This window comes from Amblyomma americanum, chromosome 9 (assembly GCF_052857255.1).
Source record: "Amblyomma americanum isolate KBUSLIRL-KWMA chromosome 9, ASM5285725v1, whole genome shotgun sequence".
Taxonomy (NCBI): Eukaryota; Metazoa; Arthropoda; class Arachnida; order Ixodida; family Ixodidae; genus Amblyomma; species Amblyomma americanum.
Genome location: NC_135505.1, coordinates 47,021,324 through 47,043,518, shown reverse-complemented (window position 1 = coordinate 47,043,518; position 22,195 = coordinate 47,021,324). Strand labels below are relative to the sequence as shown.

The 22,195-nt window shown below is 48.7% G+C and overlaps 1 protein-coding gene across 2 annotated transcripts in view; it reads left to right on the top strand.

The window, feature by feature from the left end:
* Nucleotides 1-22,195, top strand: part of LOC144104377 (uncharacterized) — a 112,237-nt gene that overhangs the window by 64,246 nt on the left and 25,796 nt on the right. For both annotated transcript variants that reach the window (XM_077637338.1, XM_077637339.1), the window contains exons 2-5: nucleotides 5,315-5,450; nucleotides 6,384-6,494; nucleotides 12,266-12,434; nucleotides 20,552-20,872. In XM_077637338.1, the coding sequence (XP_077493464.1) occupies nucleotides 5,379-5,450; nucleotides 6,384-6,494; nucleotides 12,266-12,434; nucleotides 20,552-20,872 (673 nt within the window). In that variant the 5' untranslated portion in view covers nucleotides 5,315-5,378. The remainder of the gene's footprint in view (nucleotides 1-5,314; nucleotides 5,451-6,383; nucleotides 6,495-12,265; nucleotides 12,435-20,551; nucleotides 20,873-22,195) is intronic.

Genomic DNA, 22,195 nt, shown 5'->3' with positions numbered 1-22,195 from the left:
ACCCCTGTGCACGAGCGCATCGCGTGGCCTATACAATTTTGCAGTCACGCGTCTGTGTGCAGATAGAGCAGAACAGCGGCCGTGTCGCTCGTACTTGACTGTTATCCGAGCGGCGAAACGGGCGCTTTTTCCAACAACCGCGCGAGCTGCGCGCCCTCTCGAACTGTCGCTTTGAGCAGCGAACGTTGTCCAACAAAAGCCGCGTCATTTTTTACAGACGGCATGTCGACATTTTCCTCGGTGTCGTCTTCAGTGACGCGGATGCAGCCACAGCGGAGTACTGCGTGCAACTCATTCAACGAATGAATGGGTCGCGGTGGCTCAGTGGTTATGGCGCTCGGCTGCTGACCCGAAGGACGCGGGTTCGACCATGGCCGCGGCGGTCGAATTTCCATGGAGGCGAAATGCTAGAGGCCCGTGTACTGTGCAATGTCAGTGCACGTTAAAGACCCCTGGGTGGTCGAAATTTCCGGATTCCTTCACTACGGCGTCCCTCATAGCCTGAGTTGCTTTGGGAGGTTAAAACCACCATAAACTATTCAATGAATGATTGGTTATCAAGAAATTAAAAGCCCGGTAGGAGTCTTCCTTCTCGTGGATGACTCCGGAATATCTTCGACCATCTGGGGATTTTTAACGTGCACTGACATCGCACAGCACACGGGCGCCTTTGTTGAACCCATTCAAGATGTTTTTTTTTTTCTTCTGATAGCGTGGTTTCTGTGACACATACTTTCGGTTGGTAGAGAGTGACCTTCGACCCCAGTGTCCTTCGACGATGCTGGCGCAGACATCAATGAGCCTCGCTAAGTTGACTCTGGTCGGCCGCCAACTGAGGGGGCGTTTAGGCGCCACTGTTTACTTCGAGATGTGCACCGTAGGAGGCGGCGCGTCCGCACACGTGCTGTTGAACGGTGAGAAACCGAAATCACTTCGTATAAACCTTGCTCGCAAGCGAATTGTGTTCGCAAATTTTAACTCACGCTATATTATAATTTACAACGTTTTTATAGCTTTAGGCAAAAAAGATATATTCACCGCGAAAGCGGCGTGCCCAAGCGCCACACATGCTGGATATCAGCAGCTCGCTGCATGGAGTCGCCACCTGGTCCGAGCATGAGTCACCCTCTCATCAGTCGCCCTATCTCGCCACTTGAGGCTGTTTCGCGCCTATCGGCGTTTCCGAGGCAATCTCCTTTGTATATAGCGCCTACTTGACGCGGGCTCGTCGAGGGACCAGACAGCCGTCGCTTATCGGGACCACCGCCCCAGCTTGCGTGCGGTCTCAGCTGGGAAAGGGGATCACCGTTGGCTGTGCCCACTTATTGCCCGCTTCCGACGGCGCTTGCAGCGATCGGTTGCAAAGGCGTGGATGACCGCTGGGCAGCTGCAGACAGCACGTGCTTTGCGGCGGTTGGTCCATGGTCCGATGAGGCCGTGACTCGAATGGACCATGGGCGTGTTTGGGGTTTCGGTTGCGCCTGGTGGAGGTGCAGATATGGGCTGGCTGTTCTCGGGGCGATATGCAAAGTGCGGCATCCGTCCGCTAACAGGAATTTAACGAACAAGATGACACATGCGGTGCGTGTGGTAAATCTGTAGAAACAATTGAACATGTCATACTCAAATGTGATGGTATCCATCCCGATGTCGATTCAGGCACAGCCACTCTTCCTGAGGCCCTGGGGTTTAGCGACAGCAATATTCATATGTAAATAGATCTGCGGTGGAAATTATCAAAAGAGATTGGAAGATTGGGGGCTGAAAAGCAGAGAGGAGACATAAGGTTAAAAGTGTAGGAAGACGTATTTAAAAAATATGGCGAATTTTATTAACTTACGTCACAGTTAAACACAAATAAAGAAATAAAAGCGATCATGGTGGCAACTGCCACCACCCTGTTGGGGACGCTCCTACCTTCCATCCATCCATGTTGCGGAAGCTACATTTGCGTCGGCGCAATATCGCCGAGGCTATTCCGAAACACTGGGCAAAGCGTTTGGAAAGGGCGCGTTTGTGTGTGTTCGAAAGAAACGCTCCAATTGTGTTGGAATGAGTGTCACGGCGAAAGGTTTTTGCTTATGCGGTTCAGTTTCATCTTGCGAAAACGTCCCACCCGCGGCGGTGGCTCAGTGGTTAGAGCGCTCGGCTACTGATCCGGTGTTCCCGGGTTCGAGCCCGACCGCGGCGGCTGCGTTTTTATGGAGGCAAAACGCAAAGGCGCCCGTGTGCTGTGCGATGTCGGTGCACGTTAAAGATCCCCAGGGGGTCGAAATTATTCCGGAGTCCTCCACTACGGCACCTCTTTCTTCTTTCACTCCCTCCTTTATCCGTTCCCTTACTGCGCGGTTCAGGTGTCCAACGATATACGAGACATATTGCGCCATTTGCTTTCCCCAAAGACCAATTAATATCCCCATTTGCTTTCAAAGCGCTGAATTTAACCGCGGAGGCAGCGCACCCGCCGTCGCGTTCGACAGTTGAGCCCAAGAACATGGCTTCGAATCACCTCGGCGACTGTCATATCTAGATATGTTGCCGAAATGCGAAAGGCGCCCGCGTGCTGTGCGATGTCAGGACAGATTAAAGACCCCCGGTGCTCGAAATTAATCCGGAGTCCTCCACTACGGCGCCTATTTCTCCCTTCCTTCTCCTGCTCTCCTTCATCGCTCCACTAATAAGGGCGTGGTTGAGGTGTCCACCGTGACTTTTGAGACATTTACTGTGCGTTTTTCGTTTCTTCCAAGCCTTATTATCGTAATTACTAAAAGCACAGTGAGGGTAAATAGGAGTCGACTTCCATCGGCAACTAGCCCGGCAGATGGTGTTATTCCATCGGTACGGTGCACAATTTCTAATTACGAGCAGACCACTAGCTGCCACCGAAAAGAGCTTAACTAGAAAGTACCCCCCCCCCCCCCCGCCGCCAAAAAAAAAGTAAATACAGGTGGCGCAATCAGCGGCCGGTTTCGCAAGTAAAATGCGTGCTTCTGTAGCGAAATTCTCGTCCGAATCCCAGAGTGTATACGCTATGCCGCCATTCACTTCAAAACGGTTGGCAACCCATATTTTTCGTTAATGTGCGTCACGAGTGTGAATCGGCTAGAGGCGAGATTTCAAAATCCGATTTTTTCGCCACTGAATACGTCCTTTGCTAACGCCACCATAGCCACAAAGAATCAAAGGATCAGTTCTTATCGAGAAAAATAATTTGATGCAGTTGTCCTCGGCGGTCGTTCTTGCCGCCTGTGCTCGCGCGGATCATATCGTACTGACATGTTTGGAAGGGTTGCACAAAGGGAGAAAAATGGTGCCCTATATGCGCACCGCCCATTCGCCACGGATTGACAACGTGCGTGTGAAATACACCTGTCACTATTCTGCTTCGCTTTTGGGAACGGCGAATGTCAGGCAGTTCTTCTTTTGACGACATGCCGGAGAGAAGCGTGGCTTGCGTATACAGTTTCCTTTCCTGCCTTCTATTTCCTGCAGGTGGCCTTGAAAAGCGTGCATATGGTCCATGCACGAGGTGTTTCAAGGAAGCCCGCCACTAATTTTTAAGAATATATTGTTTTCTGTGTCACCGTACAACGGCCGCCATCTTTGGGTCCAGAAAGCCCGGCGGAAGTCTGGCTCTTTTCTACAATCCGCTTATCTCAACAGAAGCTGGGCAGGAAAGGGGAGTGGGTCCTTTGTCTCCGGTGCTGTGGGGTGTGGGTTGTTCATAGTTCGTGCTTGCGGTGCTGAGGGGCGAACGGTAGTGAAAAGGGGAAGTTGGAGAGGGTGCGCAAGGTGCTGCAGAGGCCACTGCACGGAATGAGGGCTCAGGACCGTTTCCTGTCTGGACTCTGCTGCACCCATAAATAGGCGTCTGGTTCCAATTACAAACTTGTAGCCGGCCGTTTGTAATTACCGCATCAGTTTTTAGAATTTAGGAAACGGGATTACCCTCGCCGCTGTGGCTCAATAAATTTGGGCCGTTGCTCGCGCCGTTCGAAAATCGGGCGTCTGCGGGGAGCGCAAAGCGACGTCCATCAAACTGCAACACTCCGTATACATTGCTCTACCCACGCTTAAAGGGGCTGTGAAACGGGATGCGATGTGCCTGGGATGCTAAACGACGCCGCTTCGCAAATATCCTGCAGCAACAATTTTTTAGATGAGTTTTGTGGAAGCTTAGTTATCGGCAGACAAAATTTGAATTTCCACGTCTTCGCGCCTTTCCCCCTCCTCTCTTCGCTCCTCCGCCGCCCCCTCGCACTGCCCCCTTCCGCCGGCTGCCGACGCGCGCGAACCAATGCTAGCAGTCCACTGCTGACGTAACGAGCGCTACATTGCATAACGAGCGCGGATTCGTGCGAAAGTCCAGCACAGCAGGTCGCCGCTGGTCGCGGAAGCAGCAGTTTTAAAAATTCTATTGTAAAATTATCAGCTCGCTTTTGAGGGCTTGTACGCCCCATGAACGACTGTCGGCTTGTAGTCTACATAATTCGATCACTTTGTAGACAATCTAACACCCTTTTCAGGGAACCTTTCATTGCGATGCGCTTGCAGCATTGTGCCGGCCACCGGCGTGCTTGGCAGCATACGGCTCGATAGGCGTTGCTGGGCCTAACCAAAGTGCTTTGTAATAAGTTGCTGCTTTTCATAAGACATCGTCTTACCAGTACAGTGTAAAAGGAATAGTGCCAATAAAATCGAGGTACAGTTGGCTTCCGCAGCGTCTCAGATTCGCGCGCGAAAAGTGACCGAAGTGCGCCATTAGAAGCGCCACTTGCAGAAGCTCGGTGCGCCGTTCGATTTATTGAATGCTCCGTTGAACATCGATTCGATACACTGGAACAGTAATGCTGTAAAGCTATGTGTGATTTTCGAGGGGATTTTTTGACTGTTAGATGCAATCAATATTTTGATATATCGTGGTTCTCTATTCGGGCGTGAAGTACTTTGCATGCATGTGAGCGATCCCAGCAGCTTCCCTTAGCTCCCTCTTTCTTTTCAGCACAAATCATAGATGCAAGATTTAGCACCATCTGCCTGATGTGTCACATGTGGGGCTGAGCACGCAGTGTGCCCGCCGGACCATATGGCACCAGGTCATGAAAATTTGCTCGTGGAGTGACAGCTGGGATATAGTCACCTGTCAGTCTGTCCTTGGCATCCTGGGAAAAGGAATGGCTGCAGTGAAAGTTCCTGCTTTCAAAGCAGGCCATCTGATATCTTACTCATTGTGGCGCATATATATTATCCGTGGATATTTTTGCTTGAGTGAGAGATGACCGCGGCTGACCAACCCTGTGGCGGACGCTCGCAGGCGGACACGATGGTGCGGTGGGCGGTGCCTGGCGGTGGCCGCTTGAGCAGAGGGAGGCGAAAACATGGCCGACCAGCGTGTGTCCTTGGTGGGGGCCGCCCATCTGGCCGGCATGTTGCGTACAGACCCTGCACGGGTGAGTTAACTAGCTCCTCTTCATCTGTGTGGGTGCCTTTGTGGCTCGCCTGTTAGTTTGCGTACAATTGTGGGCAGGAAAAGAGAACGAGAGTTTAAACACAGACGACATAAAGGGACACTGAGAATGGCACCATCTAGTATGGATACAAATCGATACCGTGATATTTACCCATATTTACATAAAAAAGTTGACCCATATTTTACCTACCCAGTTCTTGCAAAAAATAAAAGCCAAAAATGTAGGGCCCTACTTATAGCCTTTGCTATTTAACCCATTGCACTGAAAATGCCTTTTATTTGAGGCATGTCTTTTTGTTCATTTTGTGCTTACAATCTTGTAAGCATTGACGTGAAGGTGGTGGAGATCTCAGGGACGTCCGCCAGATGTCCACTTTCATTGTAGGATGTGCGGATCTTGATCGCTGGTGCTCACATTTCAGTCGTAACTTCCTGTTTAGTGAAAACATTCTTGAACAGATCTCTTCGCACCTGCTTCACAAACAGCATAGTGGAGGACAGCAGAGAGAGCACGTTGCAGCTGCTGACTAGCAACTCAATTTTATTCATAAGCAATGCCTTGTATATGAGTGTGCGGTGCATTGGTGTTTTTATAGCAGAGACGAGGTGTCACTTTTTCCACACACTTCATGCCTGAGAAAGTCAAGCACCTTGCCGGGGAATGCCCGTACACTATACAATCAGTGAGTCCCCACCTGTACTGCAATTAAACTACTTCTCGCGATCTGGTTGATGCTACAACATTGAGCCATTTCCTTGGGACCATTGGCGTATAATGATGTTGTTCCGTGTTATCTGTGGGGGTAACATAAGGCACTGTTCTACATGTTCAGCACTTGGCAGTGATGTTGTTGGAGGAAAATCTGCTTTGTGCGTGGAGTATCCAAATGGTCTTCTGCCATGGCTGTTGCAGGTGTTGGTGATTGACAGCCGGCCCTTTCTGGAGTTCAACACATGCCACATCCGGGGCGCCGTCAATGTCTGTTGCTCCAAGATCATCAAGCGCCGCCTTCAGCATGACAAGGCATGTAGTGCACCTTACTGTGTGCCTTAGCATTGCATTTGCAGCCTTTTACCCTGGGTTACTATTATTACTGTTTCTGATGCAAGGCATATCAGGCTTCTATGGATGGGTACTGAACTGATTCAGGGAAGTGAGGTATTAGGCACCCAGAGGCAAGGCACATCAAGAAATGGTAATAATGGTATGGAAATCTGGATTCCTTTTCTTTACCATGTTTGTCAAGAATGTTTTTAAACCAACTTTTGTTATAGGTTGATAACCATCTGACCCGTGCATTCATGGTTTTGTGACAAAATTGTACCATGAATGCCTGCATGCTACCCGCAAAATAGGCAAAAAAAAATGTGCAAAATGCCACAGCATGCAGAAAGCCATACAAATAATGCTATGCAGTAGTCACTGTGGAAATTGTTAATGGTGGTTCAAGTTTGTCAGGACTGTTTAGGTTCATGCAATTTTTTTTCCCGGAAACTTATGCTGGTCACGTGCCGTTTCAACATGTTTTCATTTATGAAACCTTCATTACGCTCATTCCAGACTTGTTGTCATTACGCTCATTCCAGACTTGTTGAAATGTTCAGTATCCAAAAATAGTTCTAGAGTTCACTGATTGCAGTTACCTCCTTGCTGCTAAACTCTTATTTTCATAAATGGGTTGTTTACTAAAAGCCCTATAATGGCTTTATGATTACCTGTATTGAGTTATAAACCCAGAATTACAGTTCTTGGCTATTGCATTTCTGAATTCCATTGCAACATGCATCCAAATGAAAATGAGTGACCTTTTGACCTGCTCCAAATAGCCAGCAGCTTTTTGTTCAGTTACGTTCATTCTCCCAGTTGGTGTCAGTCTTTTGCCAGCAGTGACTGTGCAGAAATGAAAGACTAGCTATAAATTCTCTAGGACAGATAGGCTCCAACAAATGCCTTCCACCACTGTATGGAGTTTCCGTGAATGTGAGGGCATATATTTACAGTTTTGCAGCTTCTAATGTTAGAGGCATGCTGTGACAGTGGTCCTGTGTCAGCATCACTTTGCAAAGCATTATTGTGCTTTTGTGACTGAGAGAGAAAAATAAAGGGGGGAGCATCTTTTGGCTTGAAGTTCTGCGAGCTAAGTCTTCCATACTTGCAGTGCAAGCTGACTGCAGCTGCAAAAATGTTGCTTTGATAGAAGGCCTTGTAGGCTGCTCACTGCATTCTTTTTTTTGCCTATTTTTTTCTACTTGCAAATTTTCATTTCAGTAATGTTCAATATGTACAACTATGTCGTTAAGTATTGGAGAACGACTTTTGAGAAGAAATTTAATTTTTTCGCATACAGGGCTCATTGCTTCTTGTTTTATAAGGCAGTGTGCAATTTGTACATTCAGAATTGGACTGCATGCATCTAGATATGCTGCATGCAAAGATGGTGTTGAGTTCATTTTTTTTTTCTTTTACTGTGTTCCATAAACTTTTGACGGCTGGTGTACATAGACACTTGGATTGAATTGCATGCAGATGCCAAAAATTCCTCAGTGACCCTCATTCTGGGTATTCTATGTGATACAAATATCATACATGGGCTGTTTACGAGGGTTGCACCAATGTAATTGGAAGCTGCAAAAATACACCACAAACGACCCAAGTGTTAAAAATGGTGTGAAAAATGGTGGAGGAGGAACAGTCCTAACGATAGTTGTAACATGGCGTGCTGTTTCCGAAGATGAAATGTTTGCGCCTTTCCGATGTAATGGGGTGGCGGTGGCTCAGTGATTATGGTGCCCAGCTGCTGAACTGAAAGATATTCATTCGATCCCGGCCATGGCGGACTAATTTCGGTGGAGGTGAAATACTAGAGGCCTGTGTACTGGGCAATGTCAGTGCACATTAAAGAACTGCAGGTGGTCGAAATTATCCAGAGCCCTCCTCCGCAGCATCCCTCATAGCCTGAGTCGCTTTAGGATGTTAAACCACATCAACCATCTAATGGAGTGGCTGGAGGGGCAACAATTGTTGGCCCTTTGTTCTCATCCACTCAGGTCGAGCTGTTTATATGCACAGCATGAAGATATGGCACGGTGGACGTTCTCCATTTACCTGCGAGTGCAGATGTAATCTTAGTGCCTAAAATTTGCAATGGTAGAAATAAGCTTTCTTTTTTTTTTCTTGAATGGCTGTTGATTGCTAGTGTTGTGCATTTAGCCTGACCGCATTCACTTGCTTGAAGCTTATCATAAAATTGGATCACGAAATAACTTCCTTTTCAGTTCATTTCGCAGTGCACGAATTGGAAGGAGAACGTCTTGTCTGTGCATACACACACTAAAAAAAAGTGCATACATTGGCAGCATTATGTAACAGAAGGGAACAAATGAATAAATAATGCAAGTAATCATTTATTGCTAAATTGCTAGCAATGCATCGATTTAAGGGGACAAATATTTTTCATTTCTGAAAGTACTTCAAGAAGATATTGCTCAATACATTTTGATATGTTGTTTCATATTAGTAAGGCTGTGAAAAAACAGCGAACTTTTCATAATTACATATTCCTCATTAGCAGTAAGGACAAGTTGTGGTTTGAGGTTAATCTAGGTAAGCTAGTATTAACAAGAGTAAGAATACTCTTCACGTAATAAAACGTTTTTATAATTACAGTTTATTAGACTACTGGTTACTACAAGCAGAGTTGGTCGACTGGCAGGAAGGAAGAGGGCTAAACAACTTGCATAGCCCCACCCCCCCTGCAGAAATAGACAGCTGGGGATGAGCCAGCACGAGAATAGCCGCGCGGGCCGCCGCACCTTGGTTTCGGAAACGACAAGCGTCCACGGTTTTCTGCGTGAACACGGGAAGCTCATCCGGAAATAGAGGGGAAAAACTTTTGTCTTCGACAGCACCTCAAGGCCACTATGCGTAGTTCGACACAGGCAGAGTGTCCTGTTGTTTGCTTCGAACAGAAGCATTGGATGCAGCCTTTTAACTTGAGTCGATATTATTGCAGCTAGTCCACACTGACGGAACTGAGGTCAGGAAATAAAATTTTATGCGAGAAGAAAATTGCTCTGATGCTGCACAGACTTTTAGCACCATTACCAGAAAAAGATCCAGCATTTTAACGATGTCTTTTGTTTGCTTAAAGCAGGAGCATTGACACGCTACTTGAGTTGCTCACTAGCCAGTTTTAGCACTTTGGACAGCTATGCATCCAGACAGTAACTTGTTGTTTATAGCAAGGAAACTGTGCGAAAATTGGGGCAGGAAGACAAGAAGTGATGGACACTGCGCCGAACTTACAACTGAGTGTATTTCATGCGATATCGCAGTAAATACAAATGGCATACAACACAAGCAAAAAACATCAATCCAATATTGTCACAATTGCGGGTACATCTAGGAAGCCTATATATGTCTTCGATAGGTGAAGCGAGGAAAAGCTCAAGCACTTGTCACCTTGTTTGTGAATTACAAAAGCTTCGTGTAGTTCTTGTTTTCATTGACTTGTGCACATGCAAAGCACTCTGCATTGTTCAAGCTGAGGAATGCATTTCCATGCTGTCACATGCATGGCTGGTGTAATTACTCTGCTAATTCTGACATCGCCTGCATGCTCTCTTAATCTGTCATTTACGCAACGGCCAGTCTGGCCGACATGGCAGGGGAATTTCGTAGATGACTCTGCTTTTCAAATTTTGTCATGTGCTTCGTGCCACACTCTTCCCATCTTTGCTGCTGCCAGTTAGCTTGCACAACTTTCTGCCATATTTATTTGGAGCAGAAAACACCAGACGCACACTGCCTCGTCCCACTACTAATGCCACGAACGTAGGGTATCGCCGCTTTCTTGGCTGAACTTCCTTCACAATGGTTGGAGGTGGCTGGTCGACGCAGCTCCTTCAAAAGATGGTAGGCTATGCTGTTGATGACAGCCTTCGGATAACCAGCTGAATTTGGCCTTTGAGCTCGACATTTTCGAAGACTGGGTGAGGGCATGACCTGTTGAGGGCATTCCTTAAAGCAGTCACAGCTACTCTGCCCTTTACAACTTTGGGATGTGCATAAGAATAGGACAGAAAGCTCTTCTGCGATCTCGGAGACTACTACTAACAAAGATGCTCGTCTTGTAAGAAAAGCCTTGCTTCCAGGAACTGGAGTTGATTCCCGTCCGGAGTTTTCTTGGTGACTTCCAAATCATTCAAGACACCTGAAAACAGGCTGTGTAGGTGCTCAACATCCCTTGAGAAGCCGCTGCCAGAACTCCTGAAGATGATCGAGCAGTCATCTACGAACTGAAAAAACCACTCAACATTGCTGTCATGCAAGGCCTTGTTCAATCTTTTTTCAGCGGGTGCTAGCATGAGGTCACTTAGCAAGGGCGCAATGCAGGATCCAATGCAAACTCTTTTCTGCAGGACGTAGAGCTCTCCCTCAAATTGAATGAAGGCAGAGTGCAAATAGGACCGCAACTCCAGAAAGCTTTCAATGTTCCTGTCACAGGAGTTTTGAAAGCAGATGGCTTCTTTTTCTTCGATGCATTCACTGACAACATCACATAAGGCATCGTGTGGCAAGGAGTATTGCATGTCCTTAAGGTCAATTGAAAAAGTGCTCACCTCCTCCAGACACTTGATTCTGATAAAATGTGTTGCCTCGGGCGCTGTTGCTTTTGCTTGTGTTGCATGCCTTCTGCATTTATTACGATATCACGGGAAATACTCAGTTGTAAGTTCGGCACTGTGTCTGTCGCTTCTTGTCTTCCTGTCCAGTTTTTTGTGCCATTTCCTTGCTATAATCATGAACCATCTGGCCCAACAATCTTGCCGTTGCTACCACTGCCAAACTTGCCTAGCCACATTTCCCATACGGTTGTAGTTCTGTAGTTATCATATTTACCCTACAGTGGTGCTAAAATTTCATTTTTATAGCCCTCGCTGACGAAATCATATTTGAAAGTAAAACATTGCATCCTGTTCCATACGGATATCCCGTTGCATTATGTACACCAGCATGTACAGTACTCACGGATTGAAATAGGACATTCGGAGCGCTAGCCTTGCAGTGCCACGCAGGCATGTGGTAAGCCACAGGCCGGCTCATTGGCTACTGGAAGGAACAATTCTGCTTTGTAGATGTTCTCCCTCTCGCGCCATACCACAATGCACCACCTTGGTTCCATGAGCGTCTACGGGCGGCGCTCCATGAAGCGACGGCCACGCGCTCCGAATGTCCTATTTCAATCCGTGAGTACTGTACATTTATGTTGTGAAAGGAGGTCATGTGAAACACTATTTTCTTAAAAATGCGGAGCTATAATTGATAGCTTAGGCAAGGAAAAATGAATTGTGTAAATGTAAACTGTAGCTTGCCAGATTGTCTGTTTGCCAAATTATAACACACTGAATATTGTGGTGCTTTTATTGGAATTGGGCACGCGAACTTAATCGTGCTTACTAGGGTCACATCATGCTTTCAAGTTTCTGTTATGACACTACATCATGTCGTAATTGCTTTAAGTGAGGCAATTATTTGTCATCCATGACACCAGCAAACTCAATCGCACGTGGAATTCACGAGCACCCGCTGAATGATTTATGATTAAATTTTGGTCATTTTGTTTCGGTTTTAGTTTCAGCATCCGAACGGTGGCTATGACAGCAAACTCTTCCGAGGACCCCTTGTACAGTCTAGCTGCTAGGGTAGAGCACCATTTGCTAAGCCTCTGATCTTGCCTGACCTGCTCCTTTTCCCCTTTGGTGCGTCTGAAGTGGTGGCGCCCTCTGGTGCAGGTAAACGTGTGTGAGCTGCTCCCTTCAGATGGACGCCAGCAGCGAGTGGAGCAGGTCGTTGTGTACGACCAGGGGTCATGGGCCGTCCCTATGGGCGACGACTCCTTCCTGGCTGTGCTGCTTGCCAAGTTGGCCAGGGCCTTTCCGGGTCGAGTATCCCTGCTTGCAGGTAGGCATCGCTGCGGCCCCTGGCCACTGTGTTATCATTTTGGAATTAATTGAGCCAGTTATGGTACTAGTTCATGTAGCTTTAGTTTTGCGCCAATTCGCCCTCTGTAAACAAAAGCTTTTATGCTTGTATGCACAAGAAATGGAGTGAGAGAGAGCACGGCCAGTGTCCTAAAGTCGGATACACCTTCATTGGATTGTCTTGGTTTGGCTCGCTACTCAACAGGCCTCTCCCTGTGTGCAAATATTGAGACATTGGGGAGCGTGTCATGTCAGGTGAAAATGGCCGCCACTTGGAGAGAATTGAAACCAGTCTTCCAACACATGCACAGGTGACGGGAGCGGGAAAAGGTCTGTTCGCAATCTATGCAAAGGCTATGTGCATAGAGTACTGCATTTAAAAATATTTTCTTATATTACTCCGGTCTTCATTACAAAAAAAGCTTAGCTGGATGTGCGCTCATATGATATGAAGTTTAACTGATACTTGGAAACAACAGAATTTCAAGATGATTTGCAAAACAATCGGCAAATATTTATGTTGTATCGTAGTAATGATAATTAGCTATGAAACAGTACATGTAGCATACGGTCGAGCTGATCTGTATTCTCCTACTTCGTCGTCTTCTCTCCCCCCATGCGCGCGAGTGCGTGCAGCGCACTTGCCACACTTCATCTTTATCACATTTCCGCCGCACTTAAAAAAAACAAAATGTCTAGCGGATGTCATAGTCTTTGAACCATGCGGGCCGCTTCTTTTTGCGAGTACTTCGGCGCGGCGCCGCAGGAGGTGAAGCCGCAGTTGCCGCTGTGGATTTACTACACGAGGGGTGAGGAGCGGCTGCCGATTCCGGAGCGGGCGGAACGGCTGGCATCATATGGATTGAAGGCGCGTCCGAAGAAGGACCCTGGACCACGGTTCCGGACTGTGGACTGGGCGGCGGCATTCGGTTGCCGTCGATAGGCGGCGAAATATCAGCGAAAAGGGCCACTGGAGCTGAGGAGGACAGTTGCTGCTGAACTACTTCTGGGCGAACCGCAGAAAACTTGGACGAGTGCCACACTCGCCCATCATCCAGCAGATAAGATGCAGGTCCACGCTGCTCCACAACCTTCCGAGACTCCGAAAACCGAGCTGACAGTTTGCCTCACACATTTGGTTTGCGGACACGCACGTACTGGCCAATCTGAAAGTCACGACACTGGGCGCCACTCCGCTGGTCCGCATAAAGCTTGTATTGCGCTTGTTTCTCGTCAAGCCTCTGCCGCAAAAGCTTAAGCGCTTTTGTCGGATCCATTGAGAAGGATTGATCCGGCAGTCCTACGACGTTAAGTCTTGTGCGGGGCAGCCGGCCATGAAGTAGGACAGCTGGTGCAATTCCTGTCGTGGCATGGGGCGTACAGCGGTAGACACCGAGGTAGTCCACAATTGCTGTACGTAGGTCGCGTCGCTCGCACAGAGCTAGCTGAATGTAGGACTTAAGCACTCGATTGAATCGTTCAACGAGTCCATTAGCTTGGGGATGGTACACTGAAGAGTAGCAATGTCGTATCCCCCGTTCGCGGAGGAAAGTTTGCATGGCCATCGATGAAAATTGAGGTCCGTGGTCAGAGACAATCTCTTGAGGGTAACCCTCACGAGCGAAGAGGCCAAGCAGGAATTCTTGAACGGTTTGAGTTGTGATGGCATCAGCGAAGACAACTTCTGGCCACTTACTGTAATAATCCATGAGAGTAATCGCGAAGCGGCAGCCACTGGGAGCTTGGTCGAAAGGCCCCACGATATCAATGGCAACCTTATCCCAAGGTTTCTCTGGGAAGGCGACAGGTTGCAGAGGAGCTGCCACCGGATGAGCCGATTTGTCACAGGACTGGCACACGACGCATGTCCGTACCATTTCTTCGACGTGCTCGTCCATTCGCGGCCATCAGTAGAGCTCTCGCAGTCGACTTTTCGTGCGGCTGATCCCGGGGTGTGACTCGTGCGCGATGTCCATGAGGCGTCGTCGCAAACTTTCGGGAACGACGAGCCTGTCGCCTCGGTACAAGACGCCTTGCACGACGGACAGCTCCGAGCGCAGGAGATAGTATGGCCTAAGGTTCTCCGGTAGGGATTTCTTGTCCGGCCATGTCGCCGATGTAAACTGAATGGCTTGAGCAACTGCCGCGTCGCTGATGGTTGCCTCTTGAAGCTCTTGTAGAGTCACGGCTGGCGATAGCAGGCAGACGAAGTTGTCGTCACTGGCGTCGAACTCACTGGGCTCACTGCACGATGTGGTCGGTAAGGGAAGGCGAGACAGAGCATCCGCAACAGAGTTGTCATTGCCTTTGCGGTACTCTACAGTGTAGTTGTAGCACAACAGGCGAGCCGACCAACGTGAAATTCGCAACGGCCGATGGCCCGTTCCTTTCGTCGACAGCAAAATGACAAGTGCACTGTGGTCGGTGCGTAGAACAAAAGGCCGGCCCCACAAATACACGTGCCACCGTTCGCTCGCCCAAACGCAAGCTAGGGCCTCACGTTCACCAACAGAGTACTTTCTTTCTTGGGGTGTCAAGGTACGGGAGGCAAACGCAACAGTTTGCAGGGAATGGCCGTTGTCTTGCTGAAGCACTGCCCCAAGGCCATATCCGGAAGCGTCAGTCGTTACGACCACGGGAAGGGCAGGATCAAAAAAATGCAACACGTCACATGACGTCAACATGGACTTCAGTAGTTTGAAGCTTGAATCCGCAGCAGCAGTCCAAGTGAAGGCGGAGTCGCTGCCTCGAAGTAGGGCGCGCATAGGCTCAACGACGTCGGAGTAATGCGGGATAAACTTGGAGTAGAAACCCGCAAGTCCAAGGAGGGAGCGAAGCTCGCTGATGTTAGATGGAGTCGGAGCCTTTGTAATCGCCTCGATGGCAGAAGAAAGCGGAAACAGTCCTTCACCGCTGACAACATGCCCCAAGAAAGTGAGCTTCGGAACATCGAAGACACATTTGTGGTTGAGCTTGAGTCCGGCTTGGGACAGGCGCTCGAGAACAGCACGAAGGTTGGTCAGGTGCTCCTGTCGGGAGGTGCCATGGACTATGATGTCGTCGATGTAGAAGAGGACACCTTTGCACCCTTTTAAAATTAAGTGCATCATCTTCTGGAAAGCCGAAGGCGCCGAAGCAAGGCCGAAACACACTCGTTTGAAGCGGAAGAGGCCATCATGGGTAATGAATGTGGTCAATTCCCGACTCTCAGGACTAAGTGGTACTTGATGGTAAGCCGAGGCAAGGTCCAACTTCGAAAAACGCTGTGACCCGGCCAAGCTATGTAGAAGTTCTTCCATTTGAGGCAAAGGAAAACTGTCGACCACAATAGCCTTGTTCGGCTCACGCAAATCGACGCACATTCGGATGGAGCCATCTTTTTTCCGAGCCACGACTATGGGTGAAATCCACTTGGAAGCGTCGACCCGTTCAATGATGTCTTGAGCTTCAAGCTTCTGGAGTTCCTCGGACACCTGCTGACGAATGGCAAACGGCAGCCGTCGGAGCTTGCAAGCAACAGGAGAAACGGAATCCTGCACTCTGACTTTGTGCACGTAGCCACGAGCAACTCCGAGTTCCTTGGAGAAGAGATGTTCGAAGTGTGGACGTAGCTCAGGAGGTAACAGAGGCGTATCAGGTGTCATGGAAAGACATTCCAACGATGCACCTTTGATCTTCATTTGTAGAGTGGCAATGGAATCCAGGCCCAGCAGCGTTGTGCCTCCCGAGACAACGTACAACAGGATGCAGGCGGTACGGTCGTGGAACTTTGCTGTGGCAACAAAACACCCTTGGACTATAATCCGAGACTTAGAATAGTCCAATAGTTGAGCTGCAGTTGATTTAAGCGGGAAACATTAAGCGAAGAATCGGTGGTATAGATCTTCAGAAATAATTGACACAGATGAGCCGGTGTCAATCAGGAAGCGGATGAACTTGCCTTCAATCAGGACTGAGGTGAAAATTCCGTGTTTTTGACTTTCAACATTGAGAATAGACGCACTGCTGGAGCCATCCGGCATCGACGATGTGTCAGCAGTATCTGCAACTTGCTGAACTTGAACAGGACAGTCGGACGACTTGCAGAGAGAGTCGAAATGGCCCACCTTGCCGCACCGACGACACTTCCGGTTGCGGGCTCGGCATGCAGGGTTGTTCGCTAGGTGAGTTGTAGAACCGCAGCGGTAGCACATGCGCTCTGGTATTGCAGCAGCAGGTTGTGATGGTTGACTTTGGCACTTGCAGCAATGGGCCTGAGGTGGTGTTTGTCTCGATCCGCGCTCGCATCTCACACGATGTACTGGAGCGTCCTCCTCAGCCAATTCCCTGGCTTCCCGGGAAGCTTGCTCACACTGTCGAGCAAGGAGCATGGCGCGCGACAGAGTCAAGGAGGAGCCTTCCATGAGTAGGCGCTCACGCAGATGGCAACTCGAGGTCTTCTCCACCAGCTGGTCCCTGATCATATCGTCCGCCATGGTCCCAAACCCGCAGTCGCCGACAAGGCTGCGAAGGACAGCGACGTACTCATCGGTTGTCTCTCCTGGAGCCTGAACTCGACGGCGAAAGCAATGACGTGTGGTGATTACATTCACGGACGATTTGTAATGCTCCGACAGGATGGATATCGCCGCATCAAATTCGTCAAGGCGGAGCGCCTCGTCACCGGAGTGCGAAGCCGCAGCTGTAGGCGCTGGAGTGGACGACGGCGGCGCCAATGTATAAAAAATGTGCTGACCTTCCAGTCCGAGGCAGTTCAGCAGGATGGCCTTCCGCCTGTCCGCGCCCAGAGTAGAGGCACCAGAGGCCAGCATGTAATTCAGGAACGCCAGCTCCCATTGCTCCCATGGAAGGGCAGGACGACCAGGAGTCAGCAGGAAGGGTGGTGGTGGCTGAAGCCCAGAAAAGCTCATGACGGATGGTGAGCAGGCCACGTGAAGGTCCCGAATCAAAACAGCATCCTCGTCGCCAAAATATGTTGTATCGTAGTAATGATAATTAGCAATGAAACAGTACACGTAGCATACGGTCGAGCCGATCTGTATTCTCCTACTTCGTCGTCTTCTCTCCCCCCATGCGCGCGAGTGCGTGCAGCGCACTTGCCACACTTCATCTTTATCACAATTTATAATAAATAAAAGCAAATACAAAGATGCAAATGCAACACAAAGCTACAATGCAGTGCCGAGGTATCAGAAATTAAAGGTTTGTTTCAAACAAGTGTTACTGCATCGTTGCTAACATTATTCTAGTCGGTAATTGTTCTAGGGACATTAGTATATATAAAAGAGTTAAAGGGGCCTTGCAACGCAAATCAGGCATGTGGTTTCGATTCTGTGTATGCAAAGTATGAGACACTATGATGCTTGAATGGCTGAGGAGATCGCCGAAATTGTGGCATTTAGTATTTTAATCTGCTCAAGAAATTCCTTTTCGGTCTGATGGTGTCGAAACATAGAGATGGTTTTTGGCAGCAGCAGTGAGGTGGCAGTCTGACTGGCACTGCCTTTCTGATTGGTTAGGTGTCCAGTTTGAACTTAGTTTCTTTATACTGTGGTAATGGGTACAAAAATATCATGTCACCACATGTCGTAAGTTTTTGCATGACAAAGGAATTGAACGAAATCTGATAGCAGTAATGCTACGGGCGACACCTTCAGCTTCACTTCAGACTATGTTGCAGAGGAGAGAAGCTGTTGTACAAACCAGTGTTTCCCACTCCTGTTACCGAGAAGGCAGCAAAAAAAAAGGCAACCCCACTCGACACGCTGTGACCAAAAATGTGAAAGGAAAAGCAGAATAGGAGACAGGGTGAGGGCGCTGATGAGAAAGCCAGGGGGATTACAAAGAAACATTGGGGGAACCTTCTGCTGTGTTAGACACCCTTTCCCTCTCTCCGAAATGGACAGGGAGCAGCGGCGCTGTCAACATGTGCGACTGCGGGCTCCCCTGGCAAGGCAGAAATTGCTTGCAAGCTTCCACTGCGTGTGTGCTTAGCACGCAATCTCGGCAATGGGTGATTAAAATGGTTGAATGAAATGTGAATTCAGCTGATGTTTGTAGCGATGCGGTCGAGCCCACTTACCTGTAACGAAACTGACGGTCGTGCGGATTGCGTTTGTTGTATCCGAGGTTCATAGTAAATGGACTTTCCATATTCTGACTAGAGATACTAATTCAGACAAAGCTGCCATGCATTGTTTAAACATTGCATCATGCGCGTTGGCTACGCCGCTACACTACCCGCCATCATCATGATTGCTACTTCGCTGAAGATCCTTGAAGGTGCTTTCTAAGCTCTTCAACACAGTCACATGTTCGTCACCCAGATGCTTGTTGCGAACGATCTCCTGTTGGAGACGCGATATAACTAACCGGGGTTGTAATACACATGGCCGCTAGTGCTAGATCGGCCTGCTTGTCATTGCATTTTGATTATAGCAGTCGGGTGCTCATACTTCACGCACAATGACTTCGTCATTCATAGCCCTGTGACATCGGCATTGTCATATGCACCAACGAAGTCGTCCCAACCAGCGATATCAGCTCCGACCAATTGCGCATCAACGACACTCTGTGACAAGTCCATGTTTGTCTTGCCACACACGTTTTAGACTAAATCATCTGTTTTTCCTGGGCCCAGTCAACGACCAAGAAGTAGGGCAGAGCACCATACATGGTGGACACCGGCTGGGCCAACATGGCATGCCACGTGTCTTGTATCTGAAGTTCTGACATTGCTGCAGTTGGTTGACCACCAACCGAGAGCAATAGTTTCGGCTTCAACGCTGCCCCTCTCTAGCACCCACCATGTTTCTCATTGTATTCAGTTTGCCGATGCGCAGTAGGCCTTCTGGTTCATTGGCGTTTGCTTGACCTGCAGTTATCAACAGTTTCAGTGCCTTTTTATCGCTTTTCTGGGTCGCCGCTCTCTTTTTTGGGCGGTGTCAGTGTGACTAGGAGATGCTCTTTGGTGTCCGGCCTTGTGAGAAACTCGAGTTCATTGACTGCGGGGATGAGTTGACAGCCCCTCCTAGTTCGCTATAACCGAGTAGTGGGACCACACTTGTTCATTGTATCTGACATGCGGTGCCATTGCTCCAATGCATATTTTGATTGTAGCACCGTCTTGGTTCGTAATAAGCGAGTGTTCGCTATGACTGTGGCTGTTATAAGTGGGTTCGACTGTAGCGACATTACGCTAGCATTTCGAGCCTTCAGTGTGGCGGCGTCCTGGTTGGTCACGAGGTTAGTCACGAGGTTAGTCATGAGGTTGGTCACAAGGTTGGTCACGAGGCTGGTCACGTGGTTAGTCACGTGGTTGGTCACGTGGTGCACCGGCGAAAACGAGTCGGAAGGGGGGGGGGGGGGAGAGAGGGGGAGGAGTGAATCCACGTCCAGGAGAAGGAACGCCCATCGAAACAGAGCGGCAAAAGACTGACTTTGCAATTCGACTGAGCGAGTTCCACTCGGCCAGATGTAGCTCGCGCATCACTCCAGGTTTAACCAGATCTAAACCACAGCCAGTTATTTTATTTTTCTATGTGGAATAACTTTCTCTTGTATGCTCTGATTTGAATCATTTTTTCCATTAGAAATTTTTAAACTATAATTGGCAGCAAAAAACAGGCCAAAGTGCCCCTTTAATTTGTGATTTTAATGTTTTTACTGTAACATTACGTCTTGCATCATATTCACAGGAGTAAGTTATAATAGTTGATATAATAATAATACATTGATCTTCAATTAACTGAAAAAAGAAAAGTAACTGCAGTGGTGGCCTAATAGTCTGAGCCCCTGCTTCGCATGCGGGAATTGCAGGGTTCGATCTCCAGTGCCGCCAGGTTCCCACCGGTGATACAATATGGTGCAAGCTTTCCCCTGCTCAGTGCTCGGCTTCTTTAGGGTGAAATGCTTGAGAAATGCTTGAGTTTCTTACCCTACCTTCACTAGAAGAAATAACCTTTTGACATGGCACTCTTTGGCCACAGATGCCCGTGCGACATAAAAATTCATCAGAAGTATGACGTATGTGTGTGTAAAATTCATAGTGGCGCCTGGCCTTTATGTTTGGCTGCTCACAGTGACGGTGATGCGCAGGTGGCGTGTTGGAGTTCTCTGGCAACCACCGGGTGCTGTGCGAGGAGGGTGGGTCGCGGGGCCCACTGACGTCCCTGTCGCAGCCGTGCCTGAGTGCAGCAGGGCCGACGCGCATCCTGCCTTTCCTGTTCCTGGGCTCACAGCGCGATGCCCAGGACTCCGAGTTGCTGGCTGCACACAACATCTGCTACGAGCTCAACGTGAGCACCTCGTGCCCCAAGCCGGACTTCATCCCGGACTCCCACTTCCTGCGCATCCCCGTAAATGACAGCCACGCCGATAAGCTGCGGCCCCACTTTGCCCGGGCCTGCCGCTTCCTCGGTGGGTATTCCCTTTGTTTGTCTCTGGAGCGAGAGCTGTTTCCAGGACATTTTAGCAATGGAGCACATGTACCCCATTTGATTAGTTCTGCTTAGCATGAGATGCCACTGTATCATGAGGTCTCTACATTGCAGTGTAATGGTAGCTCGCACTATTCTATTTAACAATTTAAGCACAGTGTCAGTGTGCATGTACCTTTTTTTTTATTGATCGGTTTTTATTTTCAAACATACATTACACAGCCATGAATGCGTCAACATTTGGATCCCCAGCTAGAAGTCTGTATGGTGCAGGCATGTTAGGTCAGTATGCCAGTTTATTTTAGTAAAGTGTCACATTTATCATATGTAAGTGGTGGACAAAGGATGAGGGGGAGGTTGGGTGGTCACATGATTGCACCACTATGGGGTAGCATCCCGTGCGGGGGGTGCCCCCTCCGACTACCAATGTCACTGGTTGCTGCTCAATCGACAAACGGGCTATTAACATCTGCGCTGTAGAAACTTATGTTGGCATAGTTGATCACATTAGCCAGTTGCATGAATTGCCTGAAGGTATGAGGGGACACGCATGCTCTATCTGATGGCAACAACACCAGGCGACTGGGTCACGAGGCAATGCTAGAGAAATTTTCCTAAAACTTGCATCCCATAAACCTATGCTGCCGATAATAGCTCATACCAGTATCAGAAACCTACCACGAGGCAAGACAATATTTGCCGCTGTGTATATCATTCATGTCTTCTCGAATAAAAATTTAGTCGTATATACTGTATTTACACGATTGTGAGTTAACTTGTTTTTCAAAATTAGAAAATCTGAAGTGGGGGGGGTCGACTTAAAACCAAAACCAAAGCACTGCACCAAAAATAAAGGCGAGACAAACGAGATATCAGGCATGCTACAGCATGGGTGCATTTTTACTGCACGCTTCCTCGCATCGCTCTTGGGGCTGGCCTTGAGCAGCTGCTGTGTCAATGCGCAGAACTGGCATCCCGCACCCGGCACCAGCAGCAAACCGGCACCAGCACACTCCCCACATGTGGCCGCAGATTGCGTCTGCTGAGAAGCGGCGGCTGCCCAATAACGCATTTGCGTTCTACTCCTAATAGGCATTGTCCAAGGTTTTTTTTGTTTACTTTCAACCGCGCACTCGGCACTCAAGGGAGCTTCGATAGTTGATGGAAGAGCTGCTGTTCCAATCATGGTGGCACCGCTGCTTGGAACTGCAGCAGCGCCGGCGAGTGTCAGTAGCCAACGAAGAGCCAACGCCGCTCACAAATAGTTTCTCTTTGGCTCTGACGCATTTGGCTACCGTCGGCC